This window comes from Pholcus phalangioides, unplaced genomic scaffold (assembly GCF_987345545.1).
Source record: "Pholcus phalangioides strain wild (caught in Gottingen) unplaced genomic scaffold, Ppha-v1.0 ptg000010l_1, whole genome shotgun sequence".
Lineage (NCBI taxonomy): Eukaryota > Metazoa > Arthropoda > Arachnida > Araneae > Pholcidae > Pholcus > Pholcus phalangioides.
In genome coordinates, this window is record NW_028301603.1 from 29,691,249 (window position 1) to 29,713,703 (window position 22,455).

Here is a 22,455-nt window from a genome sequence, read left to right on the forward strand (position 1 = left end):
TGAGTTCAGTTTGTGACCTTTGCTCGCAGGGAACTGAACAATTCTGGTCTCAAGAAAAGATCACCACTACATGAGCCAATTCTAATTCTGATACCAGATGGCAGCAGCATTACTGCTAATACAAAATGTACTGAACTTGTCATCAGTTTCAGCTTCACCCGTAATCTCCTGACTCGGAGGGAGTCTTCACTTCATTCGCTCAGTCGAGTCAAGTCATTTCTGTTTTGTTTTGATCAGTGACCTCTGTCATTTTCGGTTGGAACATCTCGTCAGTTCGCTCGTTGTATTAATTAATTTTTTGAAGATGGCGGACAACGAGCAGAAAGCGATGCAACTCGTCGCCGACGCCGAGAAAAAGCTCAAATCCGGTCAAGGATTCCTGGGATCATTTTTCAAGTGAGTTCCTCTTGTTGACTGGCTGTCTATTGCCTGCCTCCACCCCCCAGTACCTAATATCGATTCGGAAGGGGGGGGGTGGCTTTGGCTTGGATTTTTCGCGGGGGGGGGGGTTAATCCCTCTATTTGTAGTTTATAAGTATAGGAAAAAACGAGATTCATCCTGGGCTGGGGCCTTCTTAGTCCGTCCCCCCCACCCATATTATGTGCCTAGGTATTGATTAGTACAGTGTTTCCCAATGTGGGTGACATCGCCCTTTTGAAGGGAGATTACTGAAACGAACCGGTGGGCTACAGGTTTGTTGTGGGATCGCGTAGATTGGGTTAGCGTGGGGTGGGGGCGTGCAGAAAATAACTTTTCCTTTCTGGTTGGGGGGGGGGGGGAGAGATAAAAATGAATACCAAAGACTGGATTTGCATCTAATATAGCAAACAGTGCCCCCCCCCCCCCCGACATCCTGCATGAGGGTCCTTGATGAGACTAAGATCTTTGGCAGGTCCTCCCCTTGCCAGATTTTTCAGGGACTCTCACTGGTGGTGAATTTTTGGGGAAAACAAAAAAAATGATGAGAATCATTCTGGGCCCTACAGTAGCCTACTACCTTGTGGGGCCATGACAGTAGAAGCCCTCTTTTACGGACACCAGAGAGGTGAAAATTTTTTGGTCATAAATCAGGTGACTGTAAATTCCTGATAACGGCATACAGTGAAACCTCTCTACAATGATACTCAATATAATGATAAATTCCTCTATGAAGATGTTTTTTTCAAGTTTCGTTTAGAAATGTCTATACTTGAATGTTAAACTGCTGCCTCTCGATTCCTAATGAAAGACAATCCTTCTACATTTTTTCTTCATTGACGGAGCATCATTATATTAATGTTTCTAATGTATTTTCTTTCCAACCGAGCACAAAACTCTGGTCCTATCGCCATGGGCAGTTTGCAATAATATACAGTATAATACTGCTGCTTCAACTGTGATGGTTGAATGGTCAGAATAACAGACTCACATTTAAACTCCATAGCCACTACATTAGTGGTGAGCTGAAGTTGGTTTCCTGTGGTTCCCAACTTTGAGGTGCTCGAACAAGCCTACAGCAGTACAAATATTCAAACATCACATTTCACTCAGAATTTGTGATATAGATGCCATGATCATGGGTGGAGATACGGGGGGGGGGTCGACTGATCTAATGTATATACCAGTGAAAACGAGAACTGTGTTCAAGTATGAAATGCGGATTTCAGAAAACAGATGATGCACCAATGCAGTCTGTGCTATAAAGATTTGACACTGCGCCATTTTGTTGTGTCATCAACAAGTGTCAGATGTGCACGAATGATAAATTGGAAAAATGTGTGCATAGTGTTATATTGTTGTGTTCAATATGTCGAAAGTTATACTGAACAAAGAGCATTCGCGGACAGCATTAATTTTTTTGTTTTAATTTGAAGAAAACAGCTGCTGAATCATACCGATTACTTTGAGAAGCTTATGGTGAACATGCTCCATCGCAAGATACGTGTGAATGATGGTTTCGGTGTTTCAAAAGTGGCGACTTTGATGTTGCAGACAAGGAACATGGAAAACCGCAAAAAAAAAAAAAGATGTGGAATTGGAAGCATTGGTGGACGAAGATGATACTACACAGACACAAAATCAACTCGCAGAGCAATTGGACGTTAGTCAACAAGCTGTTTCCAATCGCAATGCCCCATGACAACATGAAATGCTCCTTGACAATGTTCAATGTGCAATGCTCCATCACATTCGGCAAAAGCGGTTTGCGGCACGTTGGAAGCACTCAGCTGGAAGTTCTACCCTATGCGGCTTACTCACCAGACTTGGCTCCTTCCGATTACCACTTGTTTGCATTGATGGGTCACGCACTTTCTGAGCAACGCTTTGGTTCGTACGAAGATGTGAAAAAATAACTCGATGAATGGTTCGCAGCAAAAGGAGAAGATTTTTACTGCCATGGTATTCACAAATTTCAGGAAAGATGGGGAAATGTATAACAAATAACCAAGCAATGGAGCATACTTTGAATAAAGCACTTTTTATCATTCTTCCGAATTTAACGTATTTTTTTTGAAAAAAAACTCGTATATACGAATTGACATCATCATCATCTTGCCCCCCCCCCAGACTTCAAGTCTATCTCCTCCTATGGCCATGATCGCAATTCCCTCCCTGTTTAAAGTATTCATTCTAAAAATCCCACTTCAAATAAATTAATCAGAAGATAACATGGGAAAGAATATAGGAACATGTTAAGATATCCCGCAACGCACTCATTTTATTTATGCTGAATATAATTTTCTGGGACACATCAACAGAATTGACACCATCATATGAAAGCAAGACCCCACGGCATAACATGCTTTGTTTTTTTTAAATATCTCCGGCATAAAAAAAAAGACATTTGAATCACTGTCAAAATCCAAATGTTCTCACATTCGAATCGAAAACACCCTTTAGATATATGTAAATATTCTCATGACATATTAATTCTTTTGTTAATCCTTGAACCTATCATGAAGCGTGTGGCCCGATAGTCAGGCGTTTTGTCCAACCAATCAGATTGGTTTTCTTCGAATAAAGAAAGTGAGTTACCTCCCTCGCCCATCTCTTGAGACCACAGACACTGGCAGAAAAATCATGACTCTATTGATTCGCATTTCAGTGCTAAGGCACTGTGTTTAATTACTTTCATTTTAGTTTAAAACGGTCAGTTGAGACCTGTAACCATGCGAGTTACTTTGTGTGCAGGTTCTAAAATGGAGATTTCAAGCTGCTTTCTCTTCTTTCTCTCTTTTCTTTCTTTTGGTGATGAGTGAACAAGTTTTTTTATTATATATATTTTTTTTTGGTATGAGCGAATACATAATGCCTTAACTATGTATGTCTGAATATTGAGTAAACCATTAACAGTTAAATGCAGCACAGTATTAATGTTTTTGGAGTATTTATCTGAGCAATGTTTTCATTTTTAATCATAAAATGTCGTGTATCATAGCCCACAACTTAGATAGACACCACTAAGAATTTACACACAGCAGTATATACACACTCAGATTGTTAGGCTGCAGTTTTAGTGAAGCGAAGAGATACAAGTTCCAAGAATTTTGACTAGGGAAAAAAATGAATAGGGGGTGGAGGAAGCGACGTCTGCGCAGTAGTAAAAGAGTATAGAGAAGACGACTGGAGGGTTCTGATATGTAAAAGTGTGATGATGATGATGCCTCCGCAGAAGAGGGAGAGAAAAAAAAGGGGAGAAAAGCAAACCAATATATAAGTAGATAACAAAAGTCCCCCATCTTGAGGTGAAAACAATTACTGTTATTTGAATCCTGCAGCTCGTTGAGTGTCTCTTTCTCTTCAGTACGTGAGGTGTGGAACAAAACAATACAATTTTTTTCGTTGCTAGTCACTATTATGCTACAATGCTACTTCATTCATAGTCATCCTAAGCCATAGTCTTGCCGGGTTGGCTCTACCTGGGGATTCGGGATGTCTTAGCTGTGGGGTAATTCTTCAATTCGCTAAACATTTCTGAACTCTAATCAAGTTCGCTTCATCACGTAAGGCTCCCTGAGGTAAAGGAACAGTTAGAAGGAATTTGTGAGCTGACATCGGGCATGCAGATGTGATCCAAATACTCTTACTGATGGAAATAAAGACTGACAAGTTGTGGCAATACAGTATGCTAAATTTTTTAAATTCTAAATGTTAAATACTCTGGAAATTAAATTAGTGATTTTGAGTTTCTTAAATTCTCGATTCTTGTGATATTCAGTTGAGGCCTTGGTTGTGTGACCGTCACATTGGCAACAAATCACTGCTTTGGCATAGACAAAAAGGTATACTGTGTATTGGGAATTAACCGAGGTGTTCATAAGAGAAAGGGAAAGGAGGTGTTCCCATTGAAGCTTTCAAAATAAAACTTAATTATTACTTGGCCATGAAAGGGGCTGACCATTAAGACAGGTTTCATTGTACATCAATTGAATCAAATTTGATTTGGTTTTTAGACCGTAACCTGTATTTGCTGCACGACAAGAAGGATAGACTACAGAAGAAGCAGGGCGAATTTCAGCCTTCCAAGGCTGATAAAGCTGATACCAGGGAGAGTCTACACTTTGTGGCCACGTAGAAATACTGGAAATTCAAGAAAATGATATGATGTTAAATGGCAAACTTCTATGGGCGAAACAAACACTTAAACACGGTGGATCAATGCCACCCATAATCAAACTAGGCCGCTGATGTAGCTTCAGGAATGATGAAATCCTCCTATTTGCCCAAGAGAATTAAGATGTACGGTGCTTATGAAACAGCAGTGTGTGCTTGGAATGAGCTAAAATACTTGGATGTGTTAACATTGGCTGACTTGGACTCCATGTGACGTAGACATGACCTCAATTTGTCATAGTATGTCCTACATGACTGCATCTTCTGACATCAAACGCACGCGGACAGACCGCCACCAACGAAACTTTGGTTATCGAGTCTAGACATACTAAGGATGCTACAATATTCATTTCGATTTCGATTCTTTGATGATGATTCATCTCATAATTATTTTGTTGATTCATATGTTTGTAGCCAGACGTGTTATTCCATTATACAAATTTATGTAGATATATACATATGCTTACTTATTTAATAAAATTCAGAATGCACATACACTCATCGTTGGGAAACAGTTTGATATCTCCTTGAGATGGGAAGTGGGGTGTGTCCAGTCCTTCAATGTTCAATGTACATCAATGGTTGAAAATTTGTTGTTGCCATCAGAATTTTTTTGTGCTAAAATTTGTGAAATTACCTATGCGAGCATTATATTGCATTTGTTGTTCATGATAAAATTATATGTTTGTCATTAGCTTACGTGAAAAATTGAGATGTAGCAATTACATTCTTTTCTTTTATAAATACAGGTCATCTTCAAAAGTTGAAGAAGCTTGCGAGATGTATACCCGAGCCGCAAATATGTTTAAAATGGCAAAGAAGTGGAGTGGTATGCATGTAAAACTTTGTACTCTGTTTCTTGAATTAACTAAGTGTTCCTCTTAATGTTCAATTTTGAAGCCGCCCACCAAGATGCATTCGATCATGATCAAATCTTTCTGCTTCCAGTACTTATTGTCGCATGTTTTTTAACTTTAAGGCTGCGCACATACTAGGATGAAGAGGTACGAGAATTGCGACTATGAAAAAACAAAACAATGTAACTGTTTACATCGCTAATCTGTATTCTACATTCCCATACCCCTTTGGTTGAATCACTCTGTGCGCATCCTAAGAGATTAATCAGGGGTCTATTATGTATGTAACAATCTTCAACTCTATGTTCCGATTACTCATTTTTTTCTCTTTTGAATTGTTTGCAGCTGCTGGTGGTGCTTTCAAAGAGGCAGCCAACTTAAGACTGAAGACGGAAAATCAACACGAAGCAGCTACTTGTTTTATTGATGCTGGGAATTGTTATAAAAAGTCTGATCCCCATGGTAAGCCAGGAACACTACTACTACTGCTTAACCCTACATGCACCTCGTACACATTCCTCTATGGAATTTGACAAATTGGTACATGTTGGAATATGCGTGTGTGTGTAAGAAAACTAATGTGAAGTTTGTTTCTCTGTTTTGTGCTTGTTATAGTGCTGCTATCTGTCATCTTTTTTTCAAATTATGAGTGAAGTGTAATGATTGAATATTTGTAATGTTTGTGGGCCTGTTGCTCTCTGTGGCGAGACTTTTGAACATAGAGATTGGCTTGCATTCGCGCCTCAAAGATGGAAACCACAGAAGAAGCCAGGAGAATACTATGGTTTATTCATGATTTTATTTATAATCAATGAATAGTTAAATCAAATTATTTTGTTTTATAACTTTATAATGGGAGTGCCAACTTTTTCTGTCGGGGGGGGGGGGGAAGAAGCTAATATGCAAGATCACTGTTGATCGAATGCATGCAAGATCACATGATGTGCTGGAGTCTGTACAGGCTGCTGTCATTGCTACCGTGCCCGCTTTGCTATCATGTTGATTACAATGTTTACTGCCCATTTTACTGAATTCTTTCTAAAATTACCTTTTCAGTTATTGCCATCCATATCTGTGTATTGGCTTCGTTCAACTATTTAAACAAAGAAGTTTTACACCTGCTTATGAGGTGACTTTCACTAAGAATATTTTTCTTAGATCTATTTCAGTTGAATTACATACAGCGTTAGTTAATTTTAATTGGGCTGATTGAAAGCCAACTTGATACAGATAATTTCCATTATCTTCTGAACTTTCTAGTGATTTGTGATTATCTTTTTGTTTTCATTTGAGTTAGGTTTAACTTTTAGAAGCCTTGGACTTTATTATCACCAATACAACTGCAACATAAAAACATGGGAAGCAAATATATAAAAAAAACCTGTAATATGAAATGCTTAAAGTTATCATTTTGAATGCTAATATCAAAACACATTAAAACTACTTACCAACTATTTCTTGGATTTAATCTTTTTCTTAGTTTTTATCTCTTTCCAAATGCATTTTTATATTGTATGCCTATTCAAACTTTTAATTCTGATTAAAAAAACCCTTATCTTTGAATAAATGTGTATAACTTGTGAGCATACAAGAGGGATCTCCTTTTCATGTGTCTCTTTCAGCTCTTTAATAACACCTTTTTGATGGTTGAATGTCTCACGCTTACCACAGAGACATTTAAATAGTCTTTCCAAGCTATCAACCGTTTCTCAAAGAAATGTTACAAAAATACCACACGCACATATCTGTGACACTAAAACAATGCCATGAATGAGAGATCACTCACTTAAAACAATGAAATACAGTAGAGTCTCAAAAATCCAAGCCCTGAAAGTTTGAGTTTCCGGGTAATCTGAAGGCGCTGAAAATTATAGAATTTCCTTCTTGAGACCCTCTTTGTCTCTCTTTTTGTTCCTCCAAGAACTCAACTTTTCATTTTTTTTTTCAGAAATACTATGTAGTACTTATATATTATACAGTAATTTGAGTATTGTATGCTCACATTTCAATATGTATAATATTTATAAAAGAGAATGACCATTGTACTTTTAATTTTATTCTTTTCAGAGGCAATAAAATGCATCCAGAAGGCGATTGAATTTTATACGGACATGGTAAATGTTATTTCAGTTTAAATATACCTATATTTTTATTTATATAAGTATTCTTCTAGGCTATATATTATAATTTCCTGTGTATAATACACATTCTTTCACTCCTATCTGTACGCCATCTGTTATCATTAAAATTTTGTGACTTATTTTGTTTCAAAACCAAATGCAGATAATTTGCAGCGGTCCATATAATGTGCTAAAAGGTTCAGATTTTAACATACAATATGGTTTATATGTAGGAAATTACAAGGATTTTCCCCATCAACATTCTAAAAATGTCATTCATTCATACATACTTTGCCATCGATTACGGAATTTCCGTGGTTTCTACAGATTTCTACGATAAAATATGTAACTACAGCGAACCGTGAAGTCTGGTTTTTTTTTAAATTTCCTTTGTTCGAGAATTTCTATGAAATGTCTCATAAAGACTGCGTCTTCAAGGAATAAATATCAAATTAATAACAACATTTGACATAAAAAGGTGCAGTTTACACTAAGATAACTAACTTATCATGGCCTACAGTTCTTTTTGATAAATAAAATAAAGTTCAAATTTCACTCAAAGATGGCACTGTAAAACGAAAACTCTACATCTATGTATATAAAATTGATTGTCTGTGTGTATGTTTTCTATACAAATTTATAATTTCATACCAATCTATGCCAAATTTTGTATGCATACTAAAAAAGCACCAGCTTAAACTACAGGCTACTTTAAAAGTTCGTCGGAGTTAGGCAAATGCTCTATAGGATCAAAAACCTGTCCAACAACAATCACTTCTGGAATGACTACTTTGATTACCTTGTTCCCAAACAATGGTTTGTTGCTTTTTTAATGCTCCCAGTATATGAAGAAAACTCGGAAAGTGTCAAGTACAGTAAAACCTATCTTTTGTGGATACGGGTGGGACAAAAAAATTCAACCGTAAAAGAGGGGTGACTGTTTATCGGGGGTTTGAAAAGCATACTGTTATTATACACTGGGAAATTATTATTTGGCCATAAAAGAGGGGTGATCACGTCTGAAGAATGTTCGTTAAGAGGGGTTTTACTTCTAGTTTAATACACAATGTCAGATTCAATTTTTTTCTAAAGAAGTTGGAGAAAATTGTTTCAAGTAAAAACAAGGTAATGAGAAAAAAAAAATTCGAATTTTTTTTCCTGGCGGTGGGGAGACAGCTCCCTTTTCCCCGCCGATGAACATTGCCACTATGGAGAAGCTTGGTTCCAAGACTGGCATGTATGCATTCATATCAAAAATCACTTATTCAGGTCAATTAGATATACTCAATTACACTTGCTTATGGGTATCAATTTTGTATAACTTTCTTTCATGCTGTGAATATAATCAGGTAATCTAGAACATTCCCAATCAGGATTCCACAAGATCTGCCAGGGATATCACAATTTATTTTAGGGGAGGAAATTATATTATTGGAAGTAGTAATTAAGACAGTGATTTTTCTCAATCAATGCACATGTTATATCAGAAATTGTAATTTAAGTCTCAGGTGGAAAGTTTGGTAATCTCAAAATTATAGCAAAGAGCTCACTGTAAATTTCAGTTTTAGTCATTAACTTTATTGTTGCACTCCACTGTATTTTTTATTTTGAAGATAATAAATTTTAATTTGATCAAGAGATAAATTTATTAATTTTAGGGCCGATTCACCATCGCAGCTAAGCATCACATGACAATTGCTGAAATTTATGAGTCTGAATTAGCAGATATCGAAAAGGTGAGCTACTTCAATGATAAGTATCCTTCACACAAAATGTTATAATTTGTCCGTCGTGAATTTTTCATATTTGATGCAAACACGAGATGCATTTGAAAATATCAAATACAGTAAAACTTCCATAGGCAGCCATTTCTATTCCATAACCAATTTCTCTTCGTGGTCAGTTTCACCTGGAATAGACAGTAGGCTCTATAGATATAATAATAAACCCTGGTTCACGGCCACCTCTGTATTCAGTCGGTGACCAACTTGTCATGGCCACTTCCTTATAGATACGAGTTGAAAAAAGTTTTTTTGCACTTTTTTTCTCAACTGCATTGAGAGCTTATAGTTCTTATAATCTTCACACATCAGCACAAATACCTATCGGAGAAATCCGTTTCTGTTCATGTGTGAGACTATCAGGTTGAAAACATTCATAAATAGGATGACAAAGGTTAATGCTAGACGGTTGATCCTAGCTGATATAAGACAGTTTTTCAAAATTTTCTCTGAGTGACAGGGCAAACAAGACAACCTATGATCTTTACTGAATATTTGAAAAATGTGGAAGATTTGGCTTTGTAGAAACTCGCTTTACTTTTTAGCATGCAGATATCCTATAGAACAACAATGATTAAAAAGATCTGGCAAAGACCATGTACAGAACTTACTAAAAGGAATATATATTGGGACTCCGTTTGGTTTATGAAATTAGCAAAACCAGGGGCGCAATAAGTGCATCTTGAATAGGGGTGTGAGTGGATTTGTATGACCCATTTCGAGGATCATAGGCAAGATCAACCTTTGGGGGGGGGGGGTACCAACCCTCAAAAAGCATTTAAATTAACTGAAATTGATTAAAATAACCTAAAAAAGGGTGTTTTTTATGTTTTAATTTTTTTTCAAAAATATTTTAATTTTTTCAACTTTTTGGTCTGTCGGGTGGAGGCGCAAGCCAATTATGCCCCCCCCCCCACACATATATATATCTCTACCCATCTTTGAAGTGCCTGTGACCCATAGGTTGACAACCCTGCTGTATAGTGTCTTAACCAAACACCAATTGTACTTACTTAGTGTTAGTCTGTGACACAATTGTTGCTCATTTATTGAGGGGAGAAACAATTCTAGCTTCTTGAATAGTAATCTGTATATTTATTTACCTAGGCAATGACCCACTATGAGCAAGCAGCTGACTTTTTCCGGGGAGAAGAGTCAAATAGGTGAGTGTTGTGAATTTCATGATTCCCTGAATTTGTTTCTGATCATGGAAATTTTTTCAGTCTCATTTTGAAGAGAAAATTTAACAATATAACAAGGTAATTAAATTATACTGTTCATGTCCCTTCATATTTTATATCGGGCTAATTAGTTCTGCTGTAAATGAAATCAGAATATGTTTGACAATGGTGAAAATCTGGTACTATCTTTATTTTCTTCATTTTTGTTTCTTGCCACTTTTCCATAGGGAAGAGTTTAGGCAATTTTGTATATTACTCTAACACCATGTAACATATCATGAGTTGTCTTTCACAAAAATATGAAGAAGCTTTCTTCTGTGGAGATTTCTTACATTGATTCTGGGACGAGAGAAGGGAGAGGGTATAGTGTATGTTCAGAAAATTGCCAGTGAATTGGTGATTTTCTGAGTATTATTAGGTAAAATTTATCTACTCTTCCATATATATAGTGTATGTTAACATCATGTACTAGGACCTGGAATCACCATAGGCCTATCTGTCAGGAGATATCTGCAACAGATGTGATTCAAAGTAACTGGGCAGACTACTTTTATCTGCAGTGACTTTATAGAAAAGAGAGCAAAGGAGAGCTCCTGAGTGTTAAGAAAACAAATAGAGTGGGAGTGGGTACACACACAATCTGTTCAAAAAGTTCTCAAACTGATTTTTTCTCCAGTATAGTAGCACAGCCATTCACTGGTTGCCGCCAGAATTAGAATACTCTAATTTTATTTTTGATTACTGGAAAACCGTTGTTTATCCTCAGTATATGTGAAGATATAGTCACAATATTGCCATTGTCAGAGTTTTGTGGTTGGTTCAAACAACCATAATTAAATCATATTTTTTAAAAACTGGAAAAATTGGCCTTGAAACATAATAAATGGTGAGATAGAATGTGATTCAGATTGTTTTCAAGGTGTACTAGAGTTTTTGCATGGTGAACAAAGTTCAAGAATGGCTGTAAGTCTCTTGAAGATGAACACTTGAATAAATTTCTGGGACATTAAAGCAGCTGCATGAATGTTGCAAAACATGCATTGATAAAGGAAGATTCTATATTGAACATTAAAGTAAACAGTTTCAGAGATAGTAGTTAGAACTTCAATTCAACTAACTCTTCAAACTTTTACAATAGAGGCTTGACTGCAAAATTAAGTGTGCGATTAGGTAACAGCTCACCTGATATATCATGCTCTAAATCATCTGCTTTGCTATATCCACCCGAATATTTGTAGTGGACGTGTTTTTCATCGATTTTCCCAATGTATTCAATGACTTTTTTTATGTGATTTTTTTTTTCATTATAGCTCTGCAAATAAATGTATGTTGAGTGTCGCAAAGTATGCTGGACAGCTGGAACAGTATGAAAAAGCCATCAATATATATGAACAGGTATTAATTTGTGTTAAATGTAACTTTGTGAATGTTATTTATAAATTTTGCTTTTAATACAGTGATACTTTGACTTACATCATCAGTCTTGGAACAAATTAATGATGCAAGTTAAAGTAAACTTTCTCAGGGGTAATGTTTTGTGCTTTCTCAGGAGGAGATGGGAAGTAAATTTGCAGGTTTTATTTATTTTTTTTACCTATTTATATTTTCATTGGGGTTACTCTCTTGGCGAAGCATTTCTCTTTTAAAACACAATATCAAAAGCTTACAAGCTTTGCTCAAAATAATTCTAATTGAGAAAAAAAAAAATTTTAGGACAAGGAAAGATGATAAATGTGGGGTGATGCAAATTCAAGGACATAAATTGGAGTATAAGGGTACATTGTTTCTGGTATACTGAGAAACGAATCAAGCCTCGAGTTTCTCTCATTTCTGATTAATTTTTGAAAAATTCAAAAGTATACAAAGCTGTGGTGCATTATAAATGCAATGTTATGCAACGATCAACTCAAATGACAATCGTTTTGCAACAAGATGTAATTTACTGCCCTGTGTTCCAATGTGGGAAAACTTAACACTGATTCACTGACCTCCATCTTTTGCACAGATATAAAATACAGCTGAATATCATTCATTGACAATATTTTATGAATGAAAAATGCAGATTCTCATATCTCTTGTCAACAATGAGTGAATATTGTTTTTGCACCATCATCATATCAACATAATTTCATCTGAGATAGCCTACCCCAAAGCAGAATGTTTTGCATTGCCCTGCAATCAGCCCTCAGCTGATTGACAATGTTCTGCTGTAAAAATCCCTCATTATAGTGTTTTCTACATGGAAGAATTATTTTTTTAGAAAACTTTTCCTGAGATTGTTCTGCGATGTACCTCACAAATTTATGTATGTTCTGCTTTGGGCATAGCATATCAGACTTGTTTTTGATACCACCAAATAAACACACTTGATTGCCTTCTATTCAATATGATGTTATGCCAGAGAAATTATATTTTTGAAAAATATTTTGAAGGTTTAGAAAAACTTTCTGCCACGTTTTTGAGTAACCGTATGTATTACCTTCCCATCTTTTTAATTGTAGTTATCATATTTTAACATGTATAAGGACCCCCCCCCTGATTTTTTAGGCTTAAAATTTGGAAAAAGATAATATATATGACAGAATAAGATCTCAAATATTTTAGTTAGTACAAAAAGTTTTTCTCAGAGAGAGTTCCAAAATACAATGACATTCTCTGAGTTTCACAAATTTTCACAATTAAATGAAAAATAATTAAAAAATCAAAAGAAAACTACAAATAGATATAATCAATAAAACTACAAATAGATATAATCAAGTTTATCAAATGCCAAAACCTAATAAAACATATTAAAAGAGAGCTTTTTTACATTGCCCCTAAGATATTAAAAATTTTTGACTCTGAAAATCAACTTAATAATAATAAAAACATAAATCATCTTAATATTTGGCTTCGTTAGAAGCATAGATCATGAAGCCATTTTGATGAATGTATTGTAAGAGTATATGAAAACTAATGAATAGAGTACAATAATGAAAAAAAGAAATGATGCATGATAATTATATTACATTGAGCTTAACAATAAGTAACCTGATTCTGAACTTAATTCAGAAATATATACAAATGGATATACATTTGGACACATATCTAATAAATATAATAACGCTGCTGCACATACAAAAAATATTTAATAACTAATCCCTTTTGGCCTGCTGGAAAGACTTTTCAGCCCCTTGAGGCTACAAAGTGTTTGTATTGTGTGTGTATGCATTTTGTTTATTATATATTGGTATTCATTTATTATATGTTTGTATTTGTGAAATAAAAAAAAGTGTGGAAAAGAAGTATCTATAATACTGTCCATATATAACAGTTTCCAGACCTTTTTTGTCCCACATTGCCCCCTTCTGCAGAAATTTTTTTCTCCCATCGCCCCCAACGCAATCTAACTCATAGGATCCTATGTTATACTCGTTGCTTGTACTGCCCCCCTGGAACTTTCCATCGCCTTCAGGGGGACGTTAATGCCCATGTTGGGAATCACTAATATATAAGAAACTCCTTTTATAGTTTTGGGAGCTAATTTTTGACAAAAAAGGGTTTCTTTATATAAGTTAAAATACAGTATTTATCACTAATCTAACTTTTGAGTGTGTACAATTTTGGTTCAACTATGCAATAGACTTGGCATGATTTTTTGAAAAACACATCATTATCATTTACAAATTTCAGTAGTTTTCTTTTGCTTCCAGTTCTGTTTGTTTGGTTGTAAAAGTATTTTACTTGTATATGCCTAGGTTGGTGAAGCAGCTCTGGCCAGTCCGCTTCTGAAATATAGTGCCAAGGAATACTTCTTCTGTGCTTCTTTATTGCAATTGTGTGTAGATACTCTGGAGGCTCAAGTGAGTGCCACATGATATTAATGGTCTTTTTGTTGAGTTAATCGTTCTTGAGAGTGAGACAGCTTTTTCCTCAACTTATTACATTAAGGAAATAGACCTTTTTTGAATATTATGCCAAGGTGAACTCTAAAAGAAAAGTGATCCAATGAGGAGCCAGATGACTTTTCTTTCCAACCTCTGCATAATATCCAGAAAAGGTCTATTTACGTAGTCATTTTTGTTATTATTATTTGTAAATCTAGTTTTCAGAAAAATATTGAAATCTCATATAGTTACCTGCAAAATTTATTAGACACAGTCTCATTTTTTAGGGATTTCTTTTTTGTTAGCCCAATCAAAAAAAAATTTGCACAGAAAATGCATAAAATCTAAGGAGCTTCAAGATGTGACATTTATTCATCAAAAACCTTCCAATAATTTATTGGTTGGTGTAGAATTTCAACATCACACTCACCTTACATTCAGACATGTTATTGGAGTCCTTTTCAGAGTGTGGAGTTTGAAAATACTCATCTATTATGTCATTGTTTAGTGTCTCTAGTGGTGTAGATGGTAGCATGTTTGCCCAGTTTGCTAGAGGGCCTGAGTTCTAGTCCCACCAGAAACCATGTGACTTTTCTTTTCTGAGTTCACCTCAACATAATATCCAGAAAATATCTGTTTCCTTGAGAAAAAAGAAGAAAAGAAGTTGCATCTTTTCATTAAAAACTTGGCCAACAACCTCCATCCATTTCTTAAATTTTTTTTCAGTGGTGCTACAAATGGCTACCAAAAATGTATATGTGCAATCATAGGGCCTGCTACTGGCTAGAAGTTTCTGCCTTTTAATTACCATACTTTTACTATATCATTCATTATCTTCACGTCCCTGGGCCATTTCTGAGTGGGGCCATGCATTTAAGACAGCACTGAAAAATACAATGAACTTGACAGATTAAATTACACAAATTCAAGCAGGTAATACATTAGACTTGCTTATCTGGCACATATCAGACCTGGTATGTCAGATTACCAAAATCTCTAGGAAGTTAGTTAAAAAAGCTCAATTAAATAATATATAAACTGTAGTAGACTCTCGTGCTAATTCGGCACATATTAGACCAGGTTGTGCCGGATTATCAAAATCACTATTATTGGAAGTTAGTTGAAAAAGCCCGTTTGAATAATAAAGTAGATGTCCCTTCTTAGAATCTCATGGATAATGTTATCAATGTCGTTTGGATATTACAAATTTTGCAAAAGCACTTAACAGACCAACATCATAACATGAGAAAAAAAATTGTAGTTTTCAGGATTTCAGTTACCTTTTTTCTCCGTTCAAAAATTTTTTGCACATTTGGACACTGAGGTAGAACCAGACTTTTTGTCACATAAATTATAGGTATCAACCTGCAAGACTATGTAGAAGATCAAAAGTCATAATCAATTATGGCTTCCATACTCAGTTTGCAATGCCCTATTTGGACAGTAGTAGCAGCTACTATAATCCATGTAAGCAGCATGAAGTTTCTTTTGCAATGGCCCGCCTATAGTATAGTCAAATTTTGTCTCCACTTTTTTGTAGTTTGTTATTTGTGTTTTTACATTACATTAAATATAATGTAAAAACAAAATTTTTAAAAATAAATTTCAGTTCTTGGTCAGTTTTTTTTTTGTAGACCATGTTTTCCTATTCTATGGGCTTGAAGAAAAAATGTCAGATTACTGGATGGGCTGGATTAGCACAGGGCCAGATTATCGAGAGAGTACTGTATTGAAGTTAATGTTTGACTCTTACTTTAGAAGACAAAATCATAACTTCTATATTTTTGGTAATATTTTTATGTACATTTAATGTTCTTTTTTTCTTTATCAGAAAGCCGTTGAAAAGTATGAGGAAATGTGTCCTTCATTTAGTGACTCTAGAGAAAGTAAATTTGTCAAGGTATGATGTTCTTTTGAGAGGTCATATAACTGTAGTAATATTTTGAGTGAAACAATTTTCAACCAGTAAGTTATTGGTAGCTTGTGCACAGTCAGGCCACCACATCTGCAGTCAGAAAATGACATGTATGTGCATGATTCAAGATCCCAAATTCTTTTTAATGAGATGAATAAACTTTATTTTTGATCACATCCACTGAGAATTGCATCCACAATTCCTTGTCTAGGACAGGCATCTTCAACCTGCATCTCGCAAGCATCACGTTGCTCCCTGAAGCACCCAGTGCTCGATGCTTGTGTCAGATTTCATGCTCTCAAGTATTTGATCACCCCAATTAAACACCTTGTACAAATCGCATTTAAGAATGATTAAAATCATCTCGATTTAATGCATATACGTTTGGTCAAACTTGCCATAAGGATGTTCTTTTGATGGTGGGTATAGGCAGGGCTCCTGACTAGGAAAAAGGAAGGTTTAGAACCTAGGTTCACACACAGTGGAGACTGTCAATTTTTTTTTCTTTCTGAAGTTCATCTCAGCATTAATATCCAGAAAGTCTTTCTTTAATGGCAAAACAGTCATAAAAGTGTATGTCAGTTGGGCAGTAGTACTCTGAATTGATGTGTTTATATTGTTTAATCATTTCTAATGCATCAAATAGTTTGTGATGAATTGGGTAATGAAATGAGTTTTTCTTTGTTAATGTTAAAATTGTTTGTTGTTTTCTTTTCCTGGAGCCTATTCTTTTTTCTCTTGGCTAAGACTTTTTAAATGTCCACAGCCCAGAATTTTTCTCAGGAGGGGGGGGGGGGGGGAGCCCTCTATAGTATATTTATAGTGTCAGGTGGACTCGTATCTCAAAAATTCTGGTTTTTTTTATCCATCGCTGGAGGACAGGGCCTGAACTAAAAGGGGGGGGGGCAGGCACGTAGCCAGAAATTTCATTTGGGGGACTAAATTGATAGAACAATAGATTTGGTCATCTTTTTCACTTTTTTCAGTCATCTCATATTTCAGGGGGGGGGGGGGGGAGCTACTGCCTCGAGTGGAAAAATTAATGGGAGGATTTTAGGTGGGAATGAAAACATTTTTATAAAATCATCAAATTTTACAGGAGGGGACGGCACAATCATGTTCATTCCTTCACAAAAAAATTCTGGTTACTGTCCTGGATCTAACAAAACAAATATTCCCACTGTGGTTGTTGGCTGAAGTTGGTGTTCCAACTTTAGTTCGGATTTGTGACTCAATCTCCCAGTCATCATTCTCCACTCCAAGCAACAGACACTACAACTAAGTATAGATGATAGCATTAGCCACACAACACTAGATATGCATGTAGGTTGTTGAGCACACACATGCACAAACTTCCAGCACAAATAATTCACCTCTGAATGGTAGTAAATTGCCTAATGGGGGTAGACTCGAGTTATGCTTGGCTTAGAAGATAAGTGCAATTTTTCTGGTTATGGTACACTTAAACAATACCAAAAACTGAATATTTCACATACTGCTCTGTGTCAGACATATTGTGATGTGCTTGGATAGCATGCAGACAAGTTGTCTTTATTTAAATCTGATGAATAACTTTTCCAACTTGTGACAGTAATGACTGACATTTTTAAAATGCTTACACGTTGCTGCTTATATTCACATCATGTCTGTAGGTTGTTTCATAAAAACGAGTGTAGATTGTAGCAGGGCCTTATTGATAATTCACTTTTTTCCTGGAATATTAGAAAATAGCTGAATTTTATGGAATCACATAGTCAAGTCTATTATTCTGTCAGTTTCACCTCCCAAAACATCAATCCCCCCTCCCCCCAAAAAAAAATTTCTTTCTGCGGAGATATGACATATACATTTTACTGTGCACCATGTAAGATAATATTTTCAAAATGAAATAATTAATGCTAATTCATATACATTTACAAGCACTTGATTTTACCCTCAGTTGTCTTATACTCTTATTCATCCCTACAGACACTTCTCGAGAAACTTGAAGAGCAAGACATTGATGGTTTTACGGATGCTGTGAAGGATTACGACTCCATTTCCAGGCTGGATGCCTGGTACACCAATATCCTGCTGCGAATCAAGAAGACCCTGCAGGATACCCCTGATTTATGTTGATTCTGCTTATTTTCTGGAGTATATAGTTCCTGTGTTTTCCCTCTCTCCTCCTTTGCACAGTTGTGTATGTATAATATTTTTCTCTGATGTCATTATCAATGTTCGTGAGAGTTTGCGTGTGAGTGCGTTTGTGCCATTTCTTTCCACATAGTTTTCAGACCATCGACTAACATTTAGTCCTTGGTCCATATTGTTGACATGGTGTAGTTGATTAGGGCTCAATGCTTTTATCTGATATATATATATATCTGATACATTAACTTAATATGATATCTCGTCCTTTACTTCTGAAATTATTCAGCAGTGATTTTCACATAGGACGCATAAAAGAAAAAGGGGAAAAGTATGGAACTATTGCAACAGTTTTTATTGTAGGCTTGTAAAACTATTTTGTATTGTTGTAACTACGATTTGATAGGTTAATTTTGTTGATTATGTTTTAATCGAAGAAAAGTCTTATTTTAAGTGATTTACATGTTTTATTACCCACTAAATGTTGCGTTGACTGAGTGTGTTGGACTTGTAGAGCCTGAAAATTTTGTACTATGAACCGCTTGAAAATGTAAAAGTTGATGAGATTTTCAAATCTCAAAAAATGTGGTTTTAGTTAAGATAAATTATGTGATATCATCGTTCAACAAAAAATGTAAAGGAATAGAAATGCACTTGATAAACAATTTTGTTTATCTTGATAATTACAGTATTGTTTCACCTTAAATCTGATTTCATTCAGTAAATCTCTGGAAGTTAACCTGCTTTGTTTTTGAAAAAAAATGGAAGGTATACTTGGGTGCATACATTTCCTTCATTATCATTAAATTCTTTCCTATCCATTTGCTCAAGAATTTAAAACTTTTGATGGATGCTGTGACCTCATGACTTTTAATGCATTTGAAACTAAGTTTCTCTTAAAAACTGGCACGAAAGCAACAATTTTTCATATAAAATCACTAATTTTCTTAAATTCACACTTTTGCTAGTTTTAAAAATGAGAGTTGGACACAGAAAAATTATCAGTAGCCAAGCACAAATGGCAGTGATAGTAAATTTTTATTAAATTTCCAATTTTTAAACGTTTTTTCTCAGTCAGTATTTTTGAACTTGTGGTTTGCGAAGAAAGAACAGGTGGTTTACAGGTAGGCTTGAAAACTACAATCAAATTGAAATTAAATGAAAATTGTTCATTTGTATGTGATGAATATTAATGATATCCACAGGGTTCAAATGAAAGGTTACACCCATATACTGCAATAAATAAAAGCACATGCAGACATCTTCGTCACCCAAAATTGATTACAAACCAAATACAGCATTATAACAGTCAATGTAAAATTCCACTGTATGGTAAAAACTCCTTACAGCTGTTTCAGAACACTCTGGGCTTCGTTTATTGTTGGCCTAGAGCATAGTTTCCCCCAATTTTTTTGTTCCACCGCCCAGTTAATCAGAATATTTTTCTCTCAATGTCCCCCAATTCAAGTAAACCCATAAGATCCTATGTTAAATCCGTAGCTTCCATCACCCACTTTGGGAAACACTAGCCGAGAGGCTTATATAAGAGGATGCGGTTGATTTACACACAGATATTTTGTAACATTGAACAAGAAATCTGTAGTGGGGGAGAATCAACAATAGTGGAGAGCAGTTCTTAAAGGAACTACAAGTTAGCGGTCTGTTAGACTGTTTCAGCCATTTTGTTGGTCTTCAGATTGGGGAAGATTGAAAAATGCTGTAAGTGATATTGAAATATTCAAGCTTTCTTACTGTATCTTGACTCAGTGAATTGTTCAGATTTTCTTCGAATTCGTAAAATGATGAATTCTTAGTAATTATCTATCATTCAGATGTTGATACCATTCCTGTTAACAAAAATGACAATTTTTATTCTAGCATTCCAGAGACTGACATTCTCATTTTTTGACTTATTTTATTTTCATTTCTTCAGCTGGTATCCATTTATTGTGATTCATTTGTCTCATGTCATATTTTTTTTGGATTTAGTGAACATCATTCTAATAGAATCCCTTTTCTGAAAATTTAGTTCTTTGGTTCATTTTTGGTCTTTTCTGAATTTTTACCCCCCTTCCCTGTCCTTTTTAGCTACGGACAGCCCTGGTTGGAAGCTCCTCTTTGCCATTGAATTGGCTCTTTGACTACTGCACAGCTCAGACTACTGCTGTGCTTTCATTCCACAGACCACTGTCTTGCATGTGAACTGATGATATGAATGAAAATTTCACAAAAAAAATAATAATAAATAAAGAAAAATAAGTAAAAAGTAAATTAGTTGATCTATCAGGAGGTTCTTTCCCTGCTGTGGTAGTCAAAGGCTTGGAACCAAAATTGATATGATTGAGTACAAGCAGTGGCAAATTAAAGCTGTTCGAGGCCCTGGGTGCAAAAAAAAAAATATTGGGCCCCCCTTAAATTAGCAAAAAATGTGAAGTTTGTGTTTTTTGGAGGCCCTTTAGAAGTCTGAGGCCCTGGGTGCAAGCCTGTGCGCCACTGTTAAATTCGCATCGGAGTACAAGTATACAAAGTAAGCAGTTTGAGCAATTATTTCACAGAATGAGTTCTTTTCTTATTGTTAATTACAGAATCTTTTTCATTTTGATTTGTGAAGGAAATGCATATCAATGTAGGAAAATTGAGATTATACAGAATTAAGATGTTTTTGCGTGCTCCATGGGACTTTACATAACACACACACTCGGCAAACAGAGCACAATCTGTTTCATTTGCCAAATTGGATGGTGTCAAAGGAAAATTTTGAGGCATGTGTAACCTTTGTCGCTTTTGAAAGCAATAAAACTTTGTGAAGCTCCAAATTAGCATGGCAAAAAATCCACAAAATTTGTTATTTACTTCAAGTCTATTTTTCTCTATAAATCAGTGCTTTTGTCTTGTTTATCATTACAGTTGCTGTAGAAATAAGCTAGTTCATTTTCTATTATATTATGAACGTTATATATATATGATTATTTTTCACACACACACATACAATGTTTGCTGCAATTAATTTGTGTCGTAAATGCACGCAATTCAATTCTGTGATGTTTTTTTTTTAATTTTATACCTTTTGATTGTCTATTTTTTTATTATTTTAACTTTTTTTTATGTGTGTTGCTTAGATATATGATTATGATATTATTTTTACACCATGTATTTACAAGCGCTATTCTCATTTTGAACGGATTTTGAAATCTAGTCGAGTGATATGATTATTATTTTTTTAATTGTATGTATAACGAAGTATAAGATGAGAATTGGCCACAACATGTGTCATATCACGTCGAATGAATTTATTCTTTTCTAGAAGGTCAAACCAGTTGTGAAAGCTCAGTCATATTGACGAGCTTTAGTCACTTAGGTGATGAGTTTACCTAAGAGAATTGAATAAAATCATCCGACGTAGCCAGGTCTCATCTTGCTGTTTGAGAACTTACTGTATTTTATGGTTTATCATGATATATATGTACTTCGTCTTGTTAGAAAAACCAGAAATTATTTCAAGTTGCTGTTGATGTTGCTTCTTATAGATATTTATGATATTCGGAAAGAGAATGGTGGTCATGTAGTGACGAAAATAAGTATAAAATAAACACACGGTACACACAGGTTGTCTGGGAATTTTTTGTGTAAATCGTCCCAGTGTATATTCCTATGTAAGAGTATCCAATATTTGTCAACACATTCATCTGTTAACACAACAGTCCACATCATCCACATGTTTCAAATTGAATTGTGTACTGGAAAGCCATCTTATTATGCATGAACTTACCTGGGCTCAGTCCGGGGGGGGGGGGGGAAATGGAATGCCCTCTTTGTGCATGAATGGCCTTTGAGATGACCTTGTGTAGTAACTAAGATATGTTGTGTGTGTGTTTTTATTGGGGACCCAATCCCATTGCTCAACCTGGAGCAGGGGTAAACATTGTAAACGAGAAAATGCTTTGAATGGGAAATCTTAACGAAAATAGGTCGTACTAAGTGAGAAACCGTTATAAGTGGGATCGACTGTAT

The 22,455-nt window shown here is 35.3% G+C and overlaps 1 protein-coding gene across 1 annotated transcript; it reads left to right on the forward strand.

The window, feature by feature from the left end:
- Window positions 1-205: 205 nt before the first annotated feature.
- LOC149081260 (alpha-soluble NSF attachment protein-like) lies at window positions 206-22,050 on the forward strand. Its single transcript, XM_089238099.1, has 10 exons — window positions 206-396; window positions 5,344-5,423; window positions 5,797-5,913; window positions 7,519-7,565; window positions 9,230-9,307; window positions 10,460-10,515; window positions 11,844-11,928; window positions 14,271-14,375; window positions 16,231-16,299; window positions 18,283-22,050. Exons 1-10 carry the CDS (start codon window positions 305-307, stop codon window positions 18,430-18,432), a joined length of 879 nt encoding a protein of 292 aa, XP_089094225.1. The 5' UTR covers window positions 206-304; the 3' UTR covers window positions 18,433-22,050.
- Window positions 22,051-22,455: the final 405 nt, after the last annotated feature.

Coding starts and splice junctions, on each gene's coding strand:
- LOC149081260 (XM_089238099.1), top strand. CDS start 305: ATGGCGGACAACGAGCAGAAAGCGATGCAACTCGTCGCCGACGCCGAG. Junction 10,516..11,843: donor CGGGGAGAAGAGTCAAATAG/GTGAGTGTTGTG, acceptor TTTTCATTATAG/CTCTGCAAATAAATGTATGT. Junction 11,929..14,270: donor CCATCAATATATATGAACAG/GTATTAATTTGT, acceptor GTATATGCCTAG/GTTGGTGAAGCAGCTCTGGC.